The sequence below is a fragment of the Phascolarctos cinereus genome, unplaced genomic scaffold, assembly GCF_003287225.1.
Source record: "Phascolarctos cinereus isolate Bilbo 61053 unplaced genomic scaffold, phaCin_HiC Scaffold_3;HRSCAF=262, whole genome shotgun sequence".
NCBI lineage: Eukaryota > Metazoa > Chordata > Mammalia > Diprotodontia > Phascolarctidae > Phascolarctos > Phascolarctos cinereus.
The window spans coordinates 82,504,485-82,526,631 of record NW_027555736.1 but is presented as its reverse complement, the minus strand read 5'-3'; the positions used below and the strand labels follow the sequence as shown (position 1 = coordinate 82,526,631).

Genomic DNA, 22,147 nt, shown 5'->3' with positions numbered 1-22,147 from the left:
TATAACAAAGGTCATTTTTTTGTTTGTTTGTTTTAGGCAATGGAGTTAAGTGACTTGCCCAGGGTCACACAGAAAGATCTCTTTTTTAAAAGAAAAAGAGGGAAAAGGGGGAAAAAATCAGTGAAACTGTTCAGAACGTTGAAAAATCTGAAAATATATGCAGTATTACACATCTGTGAAGCTCCCAGCTCTGTCATTTCTTTTGGATATCACACTCACTTTCAAATATGTTCCTTCCTCTTCTTTATATTGTGGGCCTTTCCATATAACAAATATGTGTGTGTGTGTGTGTGTGTATTTTAGTGGTGAAAAGCAAAACTAATACTTAAACCATTTTGGAATAACATATACAGTGTTCCAAATCTACGTTCCCTACCTCCACAAAGAAAGGAAAGAAATATATTTTTTGTCTCTTCTTTGGGGCCAAGCAGGATCTTCACATTTACACAATGTTTAGGTTTTTTTCCTTCTTTTTCAATGGTGTTGTCCTTCTGTATATTACTTTCGTGTTTCTGCTTCCTTCACATTGCATCAGTTCAGTTCATGTGAGTCTTCCCTTGCTTCTTTGTATTCTTCATAGTCATTATTTATTTCACAGTTAAATCCCGTCACATTCATTTCTTACAATTTGTTTAGCCATTTCCTGGTTGATAATGTCTGCTTTGTTTCCAGTTCTTTTCCACTACATAAAATCTTATATCTTTGGCTTAGTTCTGTAACTATCTTATTGTGTAAAGGGTTTTTTCCCCAATTGACATATTCACTTTTTATCTTAATTGCACTGATTTGTTTATTGCAAAAGCCTTTTAATTTCATGTAAATGAAATTACTTATTTTTTCTTTTGTGACTGCCTCAATCCCTTGTTTGGCTATAGCACTCCTTCTAACCACAGCTGTGAAAGTTGCCTTATTTTCCAATATTTTAAAATTTTGACTTTTAATGTTTAGATCACTTAGCCATTTTGAACTGTGGCATATAATGTAAGATGTTAGTCCAAAACCTAATTCTGCCAAGACGGTTTTCTAGTTTCCCACATCCTCCAAGTAATTTTTGTTCTTGGATTTGACAAATGCTGAGTAATTGAGTTTATTTGATTTTTTCCCCCACTTTTCTTTTTCCTTTGGAGGCAATCAAGGTTAAGTGACTTGCCCAGGGTCATAAAGCTAGTAAATGTCTGAGGCCACATTTGAATTCAGGTCCTCCTTATTCTAGGGCTGGTGCTCTATCCACTGTGCCAGTGGCTGCTTCTGAGTTCATTTGATTTTGATTCTTCCTTATCTAGCCTCTTCATTGAAATGCTTTTTCATTTTCTTAACTAGGGTCCCATCTTTTTAAAAAATAAAACCCCAAAAGTTTTACTGATATGTTTTGTCATTATACTTTAGGAGAGTGATTTTCCACCCCTCCTCCAGATTAAACCCTGTCTTGTAACAAAGAAAAACAATTAAGTAGATATATCTGATAGGGAAGCATTGTCTGATAAAACACCTATCAGTGTCCCAGCTCTGCTTTGAAAGAGGTTTTTTTCCCATTACTCAAGAGTTCAATTTCATTTTAGCATTTTCTTTGTTTGCATTATTGTAGTCATTGTATGTATTACTGTCTTGATTCTACCTATTTCTTCTTTTCAGTTCATATGAATCTTTTTGTGTTTCATTGCCTCCTATTTGTCATTACATTCCTATTTCAATATTTTTCTGCCATTCCCAAATCAACAGGCACCACTTTGTTTCTAATTCTAATCGCAAAGAATCCTTTTATGAACATTTCAGCATATATTGGACCTTTGATTGTTCTTTGACTTTCTTGAGCTATTGGCTCAGTTGTAGGTATACATGGTCAAAGGGCACAGACAGTTTAATCACTTTTCTTGCATTTCTACTAAGTGGTTGGACCATTTCTCAGCTTCACCAATAGTGCATTACTGTCAAGTTTTATCTTTTTAATACCAATATTTTACTGGGATTGTGTGATTATGAATCATCAAACACTTGGGTCTCTGAAAAATTAAAAATGAATAATACAGAGGATGGTAGAATTGGTGTTTGGTGTGTGTGCAAACTGCAACAAATAACAAATAAGAAATCTGGAACAAAATGTGACAGAAGGGTGGTGTTGGGGAGATATAAGAACAAGAAGCATATGCCCAAGACACATGGTGATTTATAGGTAGGCAGCCACATACTCCAATAATAGAAGAAAGCAAGAAAGGCTCTCAGTGTGGTGAATTCCTCTTGTGATGGACTTTTAAAAAACCCCACAACAATTAATACATTAACAAGAGTGTCAAAACATATTTAGCCAAATATACATTCAGAAGCCTTAAAAATAAGCAGCCTTAAATTCTGAAGGAAAAAAAACCAAATGCTGTCAATAGAGTCAAGCCTTATTATAACAGATTTACATAATTTTGAAAAATTCATAAAACCTTCTAAAATACAAAAATGGCTTTTCTGCATTACAGAAAAAGCCTCTGTAAGCCAAAATTTGATGGTTAAGTAGCTCCCTCCAAAAGTTCTGACCCAGGCCAAACTAAACTGAGATAAAGACACGTCCAAAAGAATTATAATTGCCCACACAGTTGTTCAGGAAACAGAATCCCAAATATAAACATTTGCTATTAATTTCATGAGGAAGAACGATTCCTGCCTACAAGACTAATTTGCAATTGTAGAAAGGGGGCCATTTTTAAATTTCTTTAGATATTTTTCTTAAACCACAATTGCCTTTCCAGAAAATGCAATTTTATTTCAAATTTGTATTCTAATCACATCTAAAAGAGACCACACTAGCCTAATTCTTTATATCTGAATAGTTATCAGTTGTTATTTCATGGACCATTCAGGTGAGGCCCCAAATATTTCTGTTTGTAAAGAAATACAGTTCTTTAGCTACTCAAATATATGAGATGAATTGGAATATATGAAATGAGTTGGTCTTTTCAATATATAGCATATCAAAGTATATTGCAACATATTCATCTGTCACATGAAACAGAGAGGCCCCAAATCCTGTTGTTTTGAGTTGAGACATTGCTCACAAGGTAAAGATATTTGATCTGCACTTGTAGTGAGTGACCTGGGTAACATCCATTGAAATTCTACACGGACTGAACAACTTTTGTGAAACATGTAGAAATACCCTTCCTCCCCCCCTCTCCCCACCCCTATTAAAGAATCCTTAGGAGTTTAAAAAATACTGCACTGACTAGTCACAGATTCTTGCCCTTATGACTTTCTGTAGTTAACAATAATGGCTTCTGCTGAACCTCTAAAATGAACTCTTTTTATTGGCTCACTTCATGTTCAGGATCATTTACTTTTTAAGCTTTCTTCATATTTTTTTCTCAGTTCCATTACAACCTCTTATTGATAAAATGTGGACATATTGAGAAGTTCTTCAGCGTTAAAGCCTTTGATGTTAAACTCATCTTTAGGTTCTGGAGAGAAACTGTTTGGAAAGTAAATTATGGGTCTTCTCTTTACAGCTTGTCTTCTATTGTCTGAATTTGAGCAACAAAATAATAGTGTCTTCATTATCTTCCTGCTGATCTGCCAGCTGATGAGGAGAGATCATTCAGCAATATAAGTTAATTAAGGTGCCCTCTGCCCAGGCATCCTTGTCGAGCATTTTTGGGTGGTGGGGTGCAATGTGAAGGGCAGAAGGATGACGATCACCGTGACAAGCATTCAGTGCTTGCTCCTGGGTGGGTGGGGCAGCCAGCAGCGCTGGGGTTTGAGAGTAGCTGGGGTACACCCTAGCTGAGATCCAAGGAACATCCAGCCTCCCACTCTGCTGCTTTCCACTTCTCCTTCCACTTGTAGGAAGACATGGACTACAGTGAGCAGAGGGATAAGGAAGCCAGGGTTGCAGGTCTGCATAGTTGGAGGAAGTATCCACCTCAGAGTGATCACAGATCTATCTGAGAATATAAATACCAGTTACAAAGCTCTAAAATTGTCTTTTTTTGATACAAGAGCAGTCAACTGCAGTACCAACATACTTTGAAAGAGGCTTAATGTAAGCTTTATAATTGTACCTGATGACTTTAGTTAAAATAAAATAAACCTAAAAGGAAAAAGTTAGATCATTTCTAAAACCTTATACAAGAAGCAAAAAATTTCAGAATGGAATGAGAAATAGGAAATTAAAAGTAAAATTGGAATAGAAATGTTTGAAATTAGAGATGGTCTGAAAAATAGACTTCTGAAAAATGCTAGTTAAACTTTGAGCAGTGGTAGAAATGTAAATCTGAATCACTTCTGCACTAGAATAAACCTAAATGCTAACAGTTTTTATTCACAAATCAAAACTCTGCTTTCACCAGGTTGTACTTACAGAAGTTTAGAAAGAGAAAGGTTCTTGGGAAGTTCTTGGGAAATAGGTAAAAAAGATGAAGATCCCTAAATTTTATTTGCCATTGCTTTAACTCCTTCCCAGATTGTCCTATTGAGGTCTAGGGGTGTTAGGAACTCCAAAATTCAAGGGCAAAAGACGCAGGCCCTGCCTTGAATGAATTTGACTCAAGCCTTCTTTCAGTCAGAGACCAGGTTTATTTTTTCACCAGTAGGAACAGGCCAGACTCTGTTTAAGAGTCTGAGCCATCTCATGGGGTCAAGATGGATACTTAAATACAGAGACTATGGGAAAATCTGGAGGTGATCAAGGAGTGACCAATAGTTTGGGTTACTGGAGGTAACACAGAAGGATCTGGAAGGACCTGGTGCCCTAGGTGAATGCCAGGGACCTGGGCCACATGGGAAAGTCCAGGGCCTTTTAGGGGTCCATCATTAGTGCCCCTTTACTCCTACCCTGCTTTCTGCCTCCTGTTGCCTCTAAGGCAAACTGAATTCCTTTATACTTTCCCCCCTGCATCAGTGATCTAGAGGCAATGTCAGATTTGCATTTTAATTATCAGCCTCTATACTTGCTGACTCTAAGAGGTATCCCCTAGAATAGATCTTTAGCATCAAACTCAAATGGAAATGGGGCCACCAGTCTGTACATAAGGATCCTTGCTGGCTGCATATTTACTTAGTTTAAAATGTAATATTATCTATGTTTTGTTGTATTTTTATTTTGTTAATATTTTTACTTTTAATCTGATTTGTACCTCACTTGGGAATGTTTAGACCAAATGTGGCCTGTGGGCAATGTGTTCGACAATATAAAAATAAACAACAGATTAGCTCCAATTACTGAGAAATCTTAGACTTTGGTATATCTTAATTCAGCTATTGTCCTTGTTAACTTTAGTACTGTAAGTCTTCCTGTGTCAGTCAGTATAAGGAATTAGACCTTTCATTTTAAGATGACTTATAGATGTGGATTTCTAGATTTTAGGTAATTTTGTAGTTGAACAATTTTGGTTAAAGAATCTACTAATTTAGGGTAACATACCTTTTATTGTTTGGTTAAGGTGATTTATTAATAATCATTTATTTACCACTTTGAACAATTAATTCATTTATTGCTTCTGGATTCAAATAGACCAAGCTTCTCATTGCTTTAAGAAATACTCTAATAGCAGCCATTCTCCTATACTCATAATATAACAAGTGAAGGTAGTGTCACAGAACCTAGTGCTCAAAGAAACTTTAGAGATCATTTAGTCCAATTAGCATCATTTCGCAAATGAGAAAAGTAGCCCAGAGAGGGGAAGTTATTTGCCTAGGATCACACAAATAGAAAGTAGTAGACTTGGTAATCAAATTCAAGCCTTCTGACCTCAGCTTCAGTATTCTTTTCATCGTACCATGTTTATCCAGGATTGAGGCTAGAGAGAAAGAATAATTAACTTGGAGTCATAAATTCTTGTAGAATTATAGCATTGGAAGGACCTTTGAAATTATTGGGTTGGACCCCTGGTTTTACAGATAAGGATACTGTGTCCCATAGAGCCTGAGGGACTTGTCCAAGGACACACAGGTAGTAAGTAATTGGTGGCAAAGCTGGGATTTGAAACCATGTCCTCTGAATTTAAATACAGTACTCTTTACACTGGACTTTTAACATGATTGAACATTTTGCTGTTACATAAAAGTATTATATTGATTCCTATAGAATTTATTTAGGAAGTTTGAGTTTCTTAAAACAATGTAAGATGAAAATGTACGTTGATTTGTCTGTATTCTGTGTTAGAGTAATGAGGAATAATCTTGACATTTAATATAGTGATTAAATCTAATTTTTTAATATCTTCAAAAATATATAAATCTCCTACAAATGGTCAAGATTGTTAATTGTTTCTTTAAAAAGTGCTCAATCTGTTTAATAAACATTACTCTTTGCAGATATCTGTAATGCGTGACCAAGAGAAATTACTGAGGAGTAAAGTTAATGAGCTTGAGAAAATTAAAAACCAGTTTTCCCAGGAATTGGATATCAAACAGCGAACTATTCAACAGCTTAAGGTAATGTGTTTCTTTTTTGAGATTTAAGCAATCTCTTTTGACTATAGTTTAATGTTTGGTAAAATGCAGAAACAATTTATTTCAGCTTTTTTTTAATAACAGATCTTTTTTTTAGCTTCATTTTAGAAAAGAAAATTTATTTATTTAAATTTAATGTTCCTTAGCTCTTGGGAGACAGAATGCTTTTAATTTAGTTAATTCAATTTGATTTGACAAACATTAAGGTTTTATTATATGCATATTGTTGTGTTAGGTCTTGGGGGTACAGAATTAAAATAAGGTACTGTGTGTTACCTCATGGAGTCTAGCTGGGGGATGCAATATATGTACAGACAGCTATAATAAAACAGTACTTTAAAGGCAAACAGAAATCTCTGTGAGGTGGAGTAGGGCACTCTGAGGGAGCTGGGAAGTACTCGTGAAGGAGGTAATATTTAAGTCAGGTTTTTAAGTAGGGGTCAGAATTCATCAAGGAAGTGGAAAAAGAAAAGACATTCCATATGCAGGGAGAACAACGTAAGCAAGGCATGCAGAACCATGAAGTGAAGACTTCCCTTTGACTAAAGCCCAGAGTAGAGGGAGCAGCGTGAAGTAAGCTTGCACCAGATTATACCACGCCTTAAGAGGCAGGCAATGAAGTCTGGATCTTACCTATAGATAGTAGATAGCCACTGAAGGTTTTTGAGCAAAGAAGTGACCAAATCTTGGCATAAGAAAGATCAATCTAGTAGTAGTGTGAATGCTGGATCAGAAGAGGGAGATACTGGAGATAGTTTTTAGAAGGCTATTCTAATAGTCTGGTAGAGTGATAATGAAGGCCTTTACTATGGTGGTAGGTGGCATTAAAAATAAGAGTGGGGAGTATCCCAGTGGAGAGGTGGCCAAGAGTGTCATATTCTTCAGATAGTTCGTACAGGATGAGGATTGAAAAAAGCCATTTGATTTGACTATTAGATGATTAATTGTGACATTTGAGAAAAGAGTTTCTGTAGGAATCGAAGTTTGATTGCAAGGGATTGACAGGAGAATAGGTGGACACCTCATGTATACAAGTTTGAAAAATTTTGGCTATCTTGAGAAGAGAAGAATTGGGGCAGTAGCTGGATGGGGAACAGAAGGATCAGGAACCTTTCTTAGGTGTAAGCAGATGGGAAGGAAGCTGTGGGAAAAAAGAATTTGAAGATGCAGGAGAAAGGGTCTTTGAGGAGTCTTGAGGGGATTGTTATCTAGAGTGTAGCTGGAGGGATTAGTGTTAGCACAGAGTAGAGATAATCTTCCTTCTTCCTGCCCAGAGGAAGAGAGTGGATGTTGCTGCTGAGAAACCAAGAGAAGGATTAGATGATCTCATTTGTCTCTGTGTATTAAGAGTCTGTTTAGCGGAGAAAAGAAACTGTTTGGAATAGTCCCTATAAGGAATGAGAAAGAGAGTCCAAAAATTAAGAGTAGTAGAATGACCCGGTAGCAGTGAGAACCCTGTAGCTTATGCTACAGAGATTTATACTGGGTAAAACTTTTCCCAATGCTGTTGAGCATTCTGGGAGCAGGAGTAGTTGCAGTTACCCAGGGTTTCAGATTAACCAGATAGAAGCAGAGATCTGGGAGGCAATGTGATAGCTAGTGAATTATTAAAATATGCTATGGTCAAGGAATACGAAGAAAAAAAATGAAACCCTTTTGGTCGTCAATGAATTTACATTCGGTTGGGGGGAAACCAAATGTACATAAAAAATTAGATGCAACTATATCTATGTTTCTATCTCACTATCTCTCCATCTCTCCATCTAGGAATATCTAGTAACAGAGTATGGAAATCAGGGGATCCTAGGGAAATCAGGGTCAGCCTTTTGTAAGAGGTGATCCTTAGGAGGAAGCTAGTGATTTTTTTTTTTGAAGCAGAAGGAGGAGAGCATATTCTAGACATGTATCAGAGATAGAATGTTATGTACAGGGAGCAGCAAGCACACTAACCTGCTGCAATACAGAGTTGTGAGCAAAGCAGTGTGCATCAAGCCTAACATATAAGGCTTCAAAAGCCAACCAAGAAAGTTTGTATTGTATCCCAGAGGCAAAAGGGAGTCACTCGAATTTCTTGGGCAAGGGTTGATCAGACTCATGTTTCCATAGTTTCCATCTGGTATCTGGTTGGAGGATGCATTGGAGAAGGGAAAGACTGGAGGAAGGGAGGCCAGTTAGGAGGCTGCTGTAATGGTTTGGGGTGAGGCGTAGGGTCCTGAACAAAGGAGGTGGATTCCAGATATATATGGAAGTAGAATCAATAACACTTGGCAATAATTGGGTGTGAGGAATGAGTAGAGGATGACTTCTGGCTTGTGAATCAGAGTTCCTAGAATCTATCATGCTTTAATTGTTAATAAGGATGAACTTTTTTCAAGTGTTTACTTGGCTTTTTTTTTTTACTTTAATTTTTATAGTTTCTATTTTGTGAATCATTTCTTTAAACCTTTGAACATTTATCTACTGATAATAAGGATAATTATTAAATTATGTCGTTTCCCTGTAATAAATGTTTAGAAATTTATCTGGGGGGCAGCTAGGTGGCACAGTGGATAGAGCACCAGTCCTGGAGACAGGAGGACCTGAGTTCAAATGCAGCCTCAGGCACATAACACTCACTAGCTGTCTGACTCTGGGCAAGTCATTTAAGCCCAATTACCTCACTAAAAAACAAACAAATAAATAAATTTACCTGGCATTTATTGTGTCTTTATGAACCATTTTGTTGCTTTTTTTTAGTTTCTATTTAAAAAAATTTTTAATTAATTAATTTTTAGTTTTCAACTTTCATTTCCATAAGTTTTTGAGTTTTCATCCCTTCCCTCCCCTCCTACCTCCCCAAGATGGTATGCAATCTGATATAGGCTCTACATATACATTCACATTAAACATTTTCACATTAGTCATGTTGTAAAGAAGTGTTAGTACTAATGGAAGGAACCACGAGAAAGAAGAAGCAAAGCAAAACAACAAAGGAAAAAAAGAGAGCAAATAGTATGCTTCAATCTGCATTCAGATTCCATAGTTCTTTCTCTAGATGTAGATAGCATTTTCCATCATGAATCTTTTCTTTTTTCTTTCTTTTTGGTGAGGCAATCAGGGTTAAGTGACTTGCCCAGGGTCACACAGCTAGTAAGTGTCAAGTGTCTGAGCCTGGATTTTGAACTCAGGTCCTCCTGACTCCAAGGCTGGAGCTCTATCCACTGTGCCACCTAGCTGCCCCTTCCATCATGAATCTTTAGAGTTGTCTTAAATCCTTGCATTGCTGAGAAGAGCCAAGCTATGAAAGTTAGTCATTGCACAGTGTGGCTATTACTGTGTACAGTGTTCTCCTGGTTCTGCTCACTTCACTCAGCATCTGTTCATATAGGTCTTTCCAGGTTTTTCTGAAGTCTGCCTGCTCATCATTTCTTATGGCACAATAGTATTCCATTACATTCATATACCACAACTTGTTCAGCCATTCCCCAACTGATGGGCATCCCCTCAATTTCCAATTCTTGGCCACTACAGAAAGAGCTGCTGTAAATATTTTTGTACATGTGGGTCCTTTTCTCATTTTTATGACCTCTTTGGGATGTAGACCTAGAAGTGGTATTGCTGGGTCAAAGGGTATGCACAGGTTTATAGTTCCAAATTGCTCTCCAGAATGGTTGAATCAGTTCACGGCTCCATCAACAAGGCATTAGTGTTCTAATTTTCCTACATCTTCTCCAACATTTATCATTTTCCTTTTTTGTCATATTAGCCAATCTGATGGTTGTGATGTGGTACCTTAGAGTTGTTTTAATGTGCATTTCTCTAATCAATAATGATTTAGAGTATTTTGTCATATGACTATATGTAGCTTTAATTTCTTCCTTTGAAAACTGCCTGTTCATATCCTTTGACCGTTTATCAATTGGAGAATGACTTGTATTTTTTTTTTTTGGTGAGGCATTTGGGGTTAAGTGACTTGCCCAGGGTCACACAGCTAGTAAGTGTCAAGTATCTGAGGCCGGATTTGAACTTGGTCCTCCTGCCTCCAAGGCCTGAGCTTTATCCACTGCGCCACCTCGCTGCCTCAGAATGACCTGTATTATAAATTTGACTCGGTTCTCTATATATTTTAGAAATGAGGCCTTTATCAGAGGCACTGGCTGTAAAAATTATTTCCCAGCTTTCTGCTTCCCTTCTAATCTTGGTTGCATTGGTTCTGTTTGTGCAAAAACTTCTCAATTTAATGTAATCAAAATCATCCATTTTGCTTTTCATCATGTTCTCTCTCTTGTTTGGTTTTTTAAAATCTAAAATTTATTGCCATGTATCTAATAATTAAAGTTATCCTTCTACCTAAAAATTCTTTCGTGGCAGTATTTTAGAGTTTATCTCCTTGCTGAGAAAACCAGAAGGCAGTTTGGCAGAAATTAAATACAGACCAACATTTCACACTATGTACTAAGATGAGTTCGAAGTCGGTATGTGATTTAGACACAAAAGGCATATTAGGGGGGCATAGGATAATTTACTTGTCAGATCTATGAATAAGGGAAGAATGTGTGACCAACAAGATGGAGAGCACTAGGAGATGTAAAATGGATAATTTTGATTACATTAAATAAAAAAAAGTTTTGCACAAACAAAACCAGTGCAGCCAAGAAAAAAAAAGAAAAAAAAGCAGAAAACTGGTGGAAAATTTTTACAGCAAATTTATAAGAAAACAGGTCATTCCCTAGTTGATAAGTTGTCGAAGGATATGAATAGGCAGTTTCAGAAGAAGAAATCAAAGCTATCTAAAGTCACACGAAAATTGCTCTAAATCACTACTGATTAGAGAAATTCAAATTAAAACAGTTCTGAGGTACACCCTCATACCTATCAAATTGGTTAATATGACAGAAAAGGAAAATGACAGATGTTGGTGGGGATATGGGAAAATTGGGACACTAATGCATTGTTAGTGGAGTTGTGAACAACCATTCTGGAGAGCAATTTGGAACTATGCTCAAAGGGCTATAAAACTCTGCATGCCCTTTGACTCAGCAATATCACTACTAGGTCTGTGCCCCAAAAAGATTAAAAAGGAAAAGTACAAAGGCTATATTCAGTGGTATTAGAGAGCACTGACTGGGTTTCGAGTTAGAATTCTGCTTCAGACACTTATTAGCTCTTCAGCTATTGATTAATCATTTAACCGCTCCGTACCTCAGTTGGTTCACTTATCAAATACCTTACCCAATGGTTATGAGGATCAGATGAGATGATGTAGGTAAGCACAGAATAAATTTAAAAATACTATATAAAAATAATTTATTTCACGTCTACCTTGGCAGGTGGTTCCCTAGTGGAATTGATGATGTTGTGATGTTCTTTATGATCTTGGACTTGGGTCTCAGTTTCCTTATCTATAAAATGAGGAGGTTGGACTAGATCATCTCTAAAGACTCTTCCAGCTCCAAATTTATGTTCTTGTGATCCCTAGAAGTGTTTTGTTGTTAGAGATTTTCTCTCATTTCATTTGTTTTTGGTGTGATTGACATGGAGTAAGTTAGGGAGCTGCTGTAGCTACCTCTTCTTTCCTCTTCTCAAAAGCCCTAAAAAACTACTTCTAAATTGCTGGCATGATGACAAATAAGCTTAGATCACATTTTATTCTGCAAAGTGTTTTTCCTCCTAAAACATCACTGAATATCACCCACCATCCTTTTGATATTTATTTCTAAATCTGTGGGTTGCAATACCTTTTTTTATTGTTTATTGTGTCCAAAATCCTGATGTTTTCTGGGAACTTAAAGATAAATTTAATAGAAATTTGTCCAGTACTAGACAGAAGAATAAACTAATTATGCAAATTAGGATGCATTTAAAGCCTACTCAAAAGGTTAGGCTTTTGTTTTCTTTTTAATTTAGTTGAATAGTTGAATTTTGGGGCTATTTCCTATCTGATTCTAATATTAACTTGATTCCTTTTTCCATTGCTTACCTAAACTTATTTACGTACTTAACTGGTTCCTATTCACCAGTCCTTTTGCTTTCCTCAATACTGTCTCTAGCACTCTTACCATCTTCTGTAAAAAAAGAAACTACCTATCACTGTATTCTCTCTCCCTATTTCTATCCCTATTAATTACCTATAGCCTTATTCTAACCTTAAATATCAAAGATATATAAGTAATATAAATAAAAGTACGTACCCGTGTGTGTGTCTGTGTGTATACATACATATATATGTAGTACACCTCTGCTATTTGGCCAAGCCATTTAACAACCTCGTGCCTTTGTTCTTCCTTTGTAAAATAGAGATTCGTGACTAGAGAGCCTCCGAGGCTCCTTCCGGCTCTAGACATATGATCTTGTGATCCTACCAGGGAGGCAGTGGAGGATAGCAGAAAGGACAGGGGAAAGGGCAGCTGGGTGGTACAGTGGACAGAGCACTCCCCGGACCTGCAGTCAGGAACCTGTTGCTGTTCAGGTGTTTCAGTTGTGTTTGACTCTTCATGACCCCATTGGGGTTTTCTTGGCTGGAGTGGTTTGCCATTTGCTTCTTTAGCTTATTTTATAGATGAGGAAACTGAGGCAAATAGGATAAAGTGACTTGCCCAGGGTCACACAGCTAGTTAGTGTTAGTGTCTGAGACCAGATTTGAACTCAGAAAAATAAGTCTCCCTGACTCCAGGCCCTGCACTGTATCCACTGTGTCACCTAACTGTCCTGGAGTCAGTAAGACCTATGTTCAAATCTAACTTCAGACACTAGCTGGGTGACCTTGGGCAAGTCACTTAACTTCTATTTGTATCCATTTCCTCATCTGTAAAAAGGGGATAATAATAGTACCTATCTCCCAGGGTTGTCATGAGGATCAAATGAAATAATAATTGTAAGCACATACCACAATTCCTGGCATGGCAGCAGCAGCAGCAGCAGTGGTAAGGATTTGTTAGCTTTGTGATTTTGGGTAAGTCACATTTTACCAGTTTTCTTCATGAGTTTCTAATGAGGTTTCTGAATGAGGTGTTTAGATCTTGTAGTAAGGCCTTATTGGTAGAAATCACAGAAGTATGGGTATTATTCTTTTCACTCATATGATATTCAGAAATTATAAGGGAGGCAGGGGAGAATAAATAGCAGTATTATTTAAGAAAGAGAGCCCAGGCCTTGGAGTCAAGTCTTGCATCTGACACATACTAACTGTATGACCATCACTTAACTTATATATTATATATTATAAGTTACATATGAGTTGCTAACCTGCATCAGTAGGGAGGGAGTTTCCTACATCAGGAATATCTCACACCAACGAAATCACAGGTTAATCCTCTCACCCTTGAATGTAGAAGGGTACAGAGTTTACCTGACATATTGGTTCACCATGACCTCTTAGAAAACAGAGTTCCTTAGGTTATTTCTATTTTGTCAAGGTCCTGGATAATCAGTTGTAAAAATAACATTTATTGGGCCTTTCCTTCTCCCTGCCTCTTAAGTTTGAATTAAGAGAGAAAAAACAAACATGTTTATTGAATCTGGTAAATGTATAGAGTTTGTGCTGTTTTGAATGTTCTCCTCTGAGGGAAGAGCAACTTTGCAACTCTGCAGCTCTGATCTGTCACTGTCTTAGACATGGCAAGTTATAGATTTCATAAATGTTTCCCTATTTTCCAGTTTCTAAAGTTTAAGGTATAGATTTAGTAACCTATTTTCATTTAATTTTTCAGGAACAGCTGAGTAATCAGAATACTGAAGAAGTTATACAACAATATCAAAACATATGTAAAGGTAAGAAATAATAGAGTTTATATGATAAAATGGGGCTAAATGTGTTCTGTTATAAATTTGTTTTGAAATTTCTTTTAAAATTCTTAAGTGAAATGGAATTAGTGTTTATTTTTACAAAATAAATGGAAAAAGGTGATTTCTCATTTGTACATTTTTCTTGGAAAAACACTAGCAAATGGAAACCCTATAAAAACAGAAGACTGCATTCTTACTAATAAGTGTTCCTTTTACACAGAATTAAGTGTTTTACTGAATTAGTTTAAAATTTATATATAATGAACTCTTCCCATATATACTCAATATGTTTATGTATTTTTTAAAAAATTATGTGCCTTTTCTCAAAGGAAAATGTGTATATTTGGGGGAAGTGTAGCATCATTCTTTTAAAATCACTTTAACATTAAATCTTTGTGGTCAATAAGTCAGTAAGTATTTATTAAGTGCCCAGTATATATTAAGCCCAGTGCCAGGCACTGGGGATAAAACTACAGAGAACAAAACAATTTTTATTGTTGTTTAGTCATTTTCAGTCATGTCTGACTCTTCTTGACCCCATTTGGGGTTTTCTTGGCAAAGATACTGGAGTGGTTTGCCCTTTCCTTTTCCTGCTCATTTTATAGATGAGGAAACTGAGGCAAACAGGATTAAGTGACTTCCTTAAGGTCGCACAGCTACTAAGTATCTGAGGCTGGATTTGAACTCACGAAGATGAGTCTTCTGATTCCAAGCCTAGTGCTCTGTCTACTATGCCACCTAGCTGCCCAACAAACCTATTCACAAAAAGCTTACATTCTAATAGAACAGACAAGTATTTATAAAAATATATAAAATGTAAATATAAAGTTAGTATATAGAAATACATACAAATGCATTAAATACAAGGTAGTTAGGGAGAAAGGACGCTGGCAATTGGAGCATCAGGAAAGGATTTTGGGGAACATTGAGCTTGAGCTGTATCTTAAAGGAAAGAGAGGGCTCTAAAGCAAAAGCTGAGTAAATGCATTTTAAGCATGGGACTTGCCCAATGCAAAGGTGTGGAGATGAGAAATGGAGTGTTGTGTGTGAGGAACAGAAGAAAGAATTTTGGCTAGATTGCAGAATACAGGATAGGGAATAATGGCCAGTGAGGTTGGGGCCAGATTGTGTTGGACTTTAAAGGCCAAAAAGACAACTTTCTATTTCATCTTAGAGGTATAGGAAGCTGCTGGAGTTAATTGAGTAGGGAAGTCACATGGTCAGTCAGACGTGTGCTTAAGGAAAATCCCTCAGGTGCCATTATGTTGGGTGGACTGAAGAGTTTTGAGAGGCTCAAGGCAGGGAGACCAGTGAGGAAGCTGTTGCAGCAAAACAGGGGTCAGCAAAATACTGCATGAGTTTTTATAATGCCAGCAGACTAAGAAAGCTTTTTACATTTTTAAAAATAAAGTTTTATTGTATTTTTAAATGTTTTTAAAAATCATTTTTAACTTGTGGGCCATACAAAAACAGGCAGCCATCCAGATTGTCCTTTGGGCTCTATTTTTTCTCATCCCTGGTCTAGCAGAAAGGTAAAGAAGACATGATTAAGACGGTAGCTTTGTGAGTAGAGGAAATCAGCAGGATTTGAGGGATATTGTGAGGGTAGAAATGGCACGATTTGGCAACTGATTGGATATGTGGAGTGCAGAAGAGTGAGAAGGCCAAGATAACACCTAGGTTACAAGCCTGGGAGACTAGAAGGATGGCTCAGTGCTACCTTGGACAAAAATAGGAAAGTCTGAAAGGGATGGGGTTTGGGTAAGAAGGGTAATAAATTAAGTTTGGGACATGTTGAGTTTAAGATTTTGGGGATATCCAGTTTGAAATGTCCCGTAGGCAGTTACTGACATTTGACTGAGATTTTAAAAGAGAATGGGGATAGATACATAGAGCTTTGAGTCATATGCACAGAGAAGATAGTTAGACCCTTGGGAGTTGATGAGATTGCCAAACGGGGAAGTACAGATGGAGAGAAAAGAAGGTCTAGGATAGAGTCTTGGGACACCCTAATAATTAGGGAGGGTGATATTGGTGGTGACCCAGCAAAGGTGACTGAGAAGAATCAGTCAGACAGATAGGAAATCCACAGAGAGTAGGGTCATGAAAACCCAGAGAGGAGAGAGTATCCAAAAGGAGAAAGTGTCTGCAGTGTTTATTAGTCCTAAGGACTAAGAAAAGACTGTCAGATTTGACAAGTAAAGAAATCATGGGTAGCTTTAGAGGGCAGATTCAGTTGAATGATGAGGTTGGAAGGCTGACAGCATCAATGGAATAAATATACAATTTCTCCAGGTGCTTACTTAGAAGAACAGTGCTCATGTACATGTATAAGTCAGCACATTTATTAAATTCAGAGGTACTACTTTGTGACCACACCAAAAATAATTTCTTCTTAAAGTCCAAATGAAGAATTTCATGTATACATATTGGTTACAAAGTCATATGGTGGAAATTAAGACCTAGTTAAAGGTGAAGTCTCATTTTCCCCTCTTTAAGAACATAAAAATAATTTAAAAAAACCCATAAAAATCAATTTCATAACACTTGCTACAAGATAAAGGTAATTGACAAAAAGAAGAATATTAGTAGATCTAGATTTCAGTGATCTTTGTTATTTTTTGCACTATTTTTGCTTAACTTTAGGTCTTTTTTATATTTTGCTATATATTCTTTTACATAAAAAATGGAAGAATAGTTGCTTGTCTACACAGTCCTAGGTAATTTATATAAATATAAGTGAAACTTATATTTTTTAAAGTTTGTTTTAGTTCAGCCAGATGACTTTTTATTAGTTGAAGCCTTAATTTTTGGATTGAATCTGTGTTTTGGGTACCAAGCAAAGAAATGTGTCCTGTTAAAATTGTTGAAAACTTGTTTATAAAACTGAAGGCTATCAGAAATGTTGCTTAATAAAACTTTATCCTAAGTCTTGTGATTAAAGCATTTTAAATATGTTTTAAGTATATTTTCAAAGTGTTACCTTTATCTAGATTTTTTTCTAGAAAACACTTTCATGTACCTTGGAAGTATCTCTCAATTGTGAAAGGACTAAATTGTGGAATACTTAGACTGGTGATGATATTTGAAATGACTCTTTAAAAAATTTCAGATCTGGATGTTAAACAGAAAATAATCGAAGGTATGCGAGCAACAATGGGAGAACAGGAACAAACTCAAGTGGAAATGGAAGAAATGCTTGAGGCCAGATCAGAAGAAGTTACAAAGCTGACTTCTGGTAAAAAAAAAAGAAAAGAAAAGAAAAGATAAAAGACTCTGTGTGTGTGTGTGTGTGTGCGCGCGTGTGCGCGCGCACATGTATCTCAAATGATTTGAAATATCTCAGACGTACAGCTTTGATTTTCCTGTTTCTTCTTAAATTTCCTTTTCTACTTTTATAAATACCACAGCTATATATGTAATAAGTACAGAAGATAGTATAAACATGTGTAGATAAAGCTGGAAGACTTAAGATTTGGACAGAGAATCACAAGATTTGAGAGTTGGAAGGGACCTCAGTGGCTCTCTAGTCCAGCCCATACACTAAAGGAATTTCCACTATGACATGCCCGAGAAGGGATTGTCCAGCTTGTGCTAGAAAACGTAATACTTCTCAAGGCATTCTGTTACACTTGTGGTTAACTCTAATTATTAGGAAGTTTTTCCTAACAAGTCTAAACTGGCTTCTTGGCAACTTCTACCCCATTGCTCCTGGTTCTGCCCTCTGGGGACAGAATTGAGCAAGTCTAATTTCTTTTCCATTGGAACCATCATGGACCACATGAATATTCTCTTCTCCAGGCCAAACATGCCCATTTCCTTCAAATGATCCTAATATGTTATATATTCCAAGCCCTTCATCAACCTGTTTCCCTCCTGGACACTCTCTCCCTTATCAGTTTCTTTCTTAAACCGTGATGCCTAGGGCATTACTCCAGATGAAGTCTGACAAGGGTGGAGTACAGTGGGATGTATTCTATTCCTTCCTCCTCCTGGATGCTTGCCTCCCTTGTGCAGTCTAAGATCGTGCTAGGTTTTTTGGCCATCATATCACATTGCTGACTCATGTTCTTGAAGTCCTCAAAAACCCTCAAATCTTTTTCAGAACAATTGCCATCTCCCTTATATTGTGAAGCTGATTTTTTTTTGTGCCAAGTACAAGACTTGACACTTACCCTTAATCAATTTCATCTTACTAGAATCAGTCTCATATTATAGCTTGTCAAGACACAAGGCTGAAAAATCTCAACCATTATGGAGGGTAGGGAAAATTGTGCAGTGGTTTACTTGCATTGAGTTTGCACCATTTGCATTTCTACCATGTCTTGAGCATGGCGTGCTCTTTTTGGAGGGTAGTTGAGAACACTGTAGGTTGGCAATTACTGAGTCTCACCTTTCTCCCCACCTATAGCCTTACATCTTAGCAATACTCCAGATGTTATATTCTTAGATGTCCTTGTCCAGTCTCTCAGCATCATCAGAATTGGCCCATGTATATATATGATACCTTTACTAAATCATCATAAACAAAATAAAAGCCACAGTGTTTGCTTTCATGTAATGTTTGGCCAACTCCTCCCCCACCAAAAAACCTCAATCCAAATCCACCTCCAACAAATATAACCCATTGTTCCCCTACCTACACCCCCCCCCCGAAAACATCCTACAACCAATTTGAAATAAAAATAAATGTAATATGATCAAAAATTTCAAAATCAGTTCCCTCAATGGTTGCTGTGATATCGTTTTGAAGTCACAACTTTTCAATGTGCGAGGCAACTCTATCAATTCCAGATGAATTGCTGATTGACATAGTAGAGGGAATTTTCACACTGAGAGTTCCCCTATAACAATGGAAATCATGGATCTGGACCAAAAAACAAATAAAAGTAAAACTATGTACCTGTGTGTCATTTTGTGTTTTTCAAATTTCTTTCTCATGTTCTATCTTCTCTTGATCCACTTATTTATCACTAGAGTTGGAAGAATGGAAGGAAAAATACAAGAATCTGGAGACTAAAATCAATCAAGAGCCACAAAACCCCAAATCGGAGTGATAAGGATAACAGAGGTGTACTTAGGGAAGAGCTCAGTCAGTTACAGGAAGCGTTACAGGTAACATTATCTTTATCTGATCTTTATTTTTAATTATATGTAAATACAATAGAGTACTCAAGATGACTGAGTTAGTGAACTACCTGCCATCTCCTAAAACCCAGGGAGAGGGAGTATGTAATGTGTGTGTGTGTGTGTGTGTGAAATGTACATATCACACACATAAATGCACACAAAGACATATATATTTGATTGTGTACTTGGGAAAGCTAAGTGGTAGAGATTCTTTCCTAAGTTTTGTGCCATGAAAATCAAATTTGCAGCAAGTAAGCCATTGGCTTCCACGAGCTGATATTCTCTTCCTTCACTGGATAATGGTGAGCTTCTTCCATTTAAATACAGGCCACACCTTCCTTTTTATTTCTAACAATTTTTTAAAAACTTAAAACATCTCTAGAAAATTGGTTGAGAAAAATGAGATCTATGAAAATTGAATTTCTGTTAGATTAATGTTGCTTTTATTTAAAAAAAAGGGCTTGAATCCTAGATGACTAATTTCTTTCATGGGATTTACCAAATGTTATGTCAGTTCTATGGTTCTCCTCTTAACATGTCATCTTAAAAGTAGTTTTGTGGGAGAAGATTACAGGGCAACAACAACTCAGCAAATTTTGCTTAATATTCCAGTGCGTTTCTTCAAAATTTAGTTTGTCCAACTGCAGATGCCTTTATAAAGAAAAGATGAGGCAGTTTCTTTTATACCTTAAACTCATGTGCTGCTCTGTAGCTGTTCAGTGTATCCCTTTGCCTAACACAGCGCTAACACAGAACTTTCATTTCATAGGCTCATAGATTTAGAACTGGGAGAGATCTTTTTTTTTTTCTGGCAAGGCAATCAGGGCTAAGTTGACTTGTTCAGGGTCACATAGCTACTGAGTATCATGTGTCTGAGGCTGAATTTGAACTCAGATCCTCTTGATTCGAGGGCCGGTTCTCTATCCACTGTGCCACCTCGCTGCCCCTGGGAGAGATCATTAGAGGGAATCTTTTCAGTATTTATAATTCAAAAGCTTTTCTGAATTGAATCCTAAAACTATGACTTTCTAGTGTGAAAATCCAAATGTGTTATAACCGAAGTAACACTTTTAAAATTATGAAGCTCAGTGACATTAACCACATTGAGAATATCCTCATGTGAAAATGAAGCTGTTAGAAATACTGAAATTGTTTCTCTTAGACCAGAATGATACTGCAAATCATAGAGTCATAATCCTGTAAAAGCTTAAGAGAGTTCATCAAATATGTTAATTTACATCCAAGTTCAGTTGTACCTGAAATGTAGTGGAAAGACCACAGGCCGAGGATCTAGAAGATGAGGGCTCTGGTTCTGACACTGTCACTATGTGACCTTGTGGAAGTTATGTAATAACCTCTTTGGACCCAAGTTTCCTCATCTGTAAATCAAATGACATCTAGGAAAATTGAATTTCTGTTATATTAATGTCACTTCAAAAAAATAGTATTACTGCATTAGGGCCTGAATATTAGATGACTAATTCCTTTTATGTGATTTACCAAATGTTATATCAATTTTATGGTTCTCCTCTTAAAATGTCATCTTAAAAGTAGTTTTGGACTACTAGTTGTACTAGATTCCTAAGATCCTTTCCAATATTGATATTCTTCAATTCGATATTATCTTTGACATGTTTCTCTTAGAATTCTTCTATACTTAACATTCCTAAATTAAGGAATGCTTGAATATTTTATGACTGCAATCCTGACTAGAAGAGACTTCCAGAAACTAGTCCATTCTGCTCCTTCTAGGAAACCTTCTTAATTTGCAGAATTAACAAGCTTTGTTTTTGAAAAGATCTTCAGTGAAGGAACCTTTGCAAACATTCTCTGTATAAGCTCTTCTAAATAATTTTGCTCTCCTTAATTGTTTTTGTATATAGGAATCAGAAGAGAAACATCAAGGTGACAGGAAAAAGTTGTTAGAAGAAAAAACAACGCTTATCACTCAGGCGAAAGAAGCTGAGAACCTTCGCAACAGAGAGATGAAAAAATATGTGGAAGACCGAGCCCGTTGTTTACAACTTCATAATGAAGTGGTAGGTGGGAGACTTAGAGAGCCTTTGCTTGCTTAATTTACCCTTTATCATAGCCCCTGTGCCATGAATTAATGTGGAAAAAGTATTTTCTCTGTCCCCTTCCTAGATTCTCAGTTTTCCTCAGGCAAAGAGAAGAGCCCACTCACTCTCCTATGGGGCATAGGCCTCAGACAATCTTTTGAGACTATTGCTAGGAAGGAAGAAGGAGTACAGGCTATGGAGGCCTTTGTGCTATGTCCAGTTGGGACACAAAAAACTCAGAGATTCTTCTATTTGTAGGGGACGTGATGATCAGTTAAAATAGAACCAAGCCATAAAATACCTGATATATGATAGAGAGATCATTTGGGTGTTGGCAAATAACAAATGTGGCCAGAAATCTGTCAGTACTATCAAACACAGCCTTTCATCTGCTTTGATAGCTTTGTGCTATATTTGTGCAGTGACTTTGTCATAAAAATAGATAGAAAAAAAGCCAACTTTCTATGTTTCCTCAGGGGGACAATTTTCTTTTACACAGAGTTCTTCTATTCCCAAAGCTGTGAGACAGTTTAGTCTATTCATTTTATTGGTGGGTGCTAGATACTGAAAAGGATACAAAAGTGAGTATGGCCCTTTAGGGAAGGTAGGTACTAGAGAAAGGTGAGACACCACAAAGGTGCATATAATACAAAACAGAACGTAAGAACTACCTGAGAGAGGCCTGAAAAGAAAGTGCCAGTTTTCGCTTTGCCCTGAGCTTAAGAACTGCTCAGAGTACAGAACTCTCCCCATTGCCATGG

General features: G+C 36.7%; 1 protein-coding gene across 1 annotated transcript in view; it reads left to right on the top strand.

Moving 5' to 3' along the window:
- Positions 1-22,147, top strand: part of KIF20B (kinesin family member 20B) — a 107,792-nt gene that overhangs the window by 53,240 nt on the left and 32,405 nt on the right. The window contains 6 exon segments of the mRNA XM_020964150.2: positions 6,295-6,414; positions 14,121-14,181; positions 17,309-17,434; positions 19,174-19,238; positions 19,240-19,311; positions 21,210-21,365. Of these exon segments, the coding sequence (XP_020819809.1) occupies positions 6,295-6,414; positions 14,121-14,181; positions 17,309-17,434; positions 19,174-19,238; positions 19,240-19,311; positions 21,210-21,365 (600 nt within the window).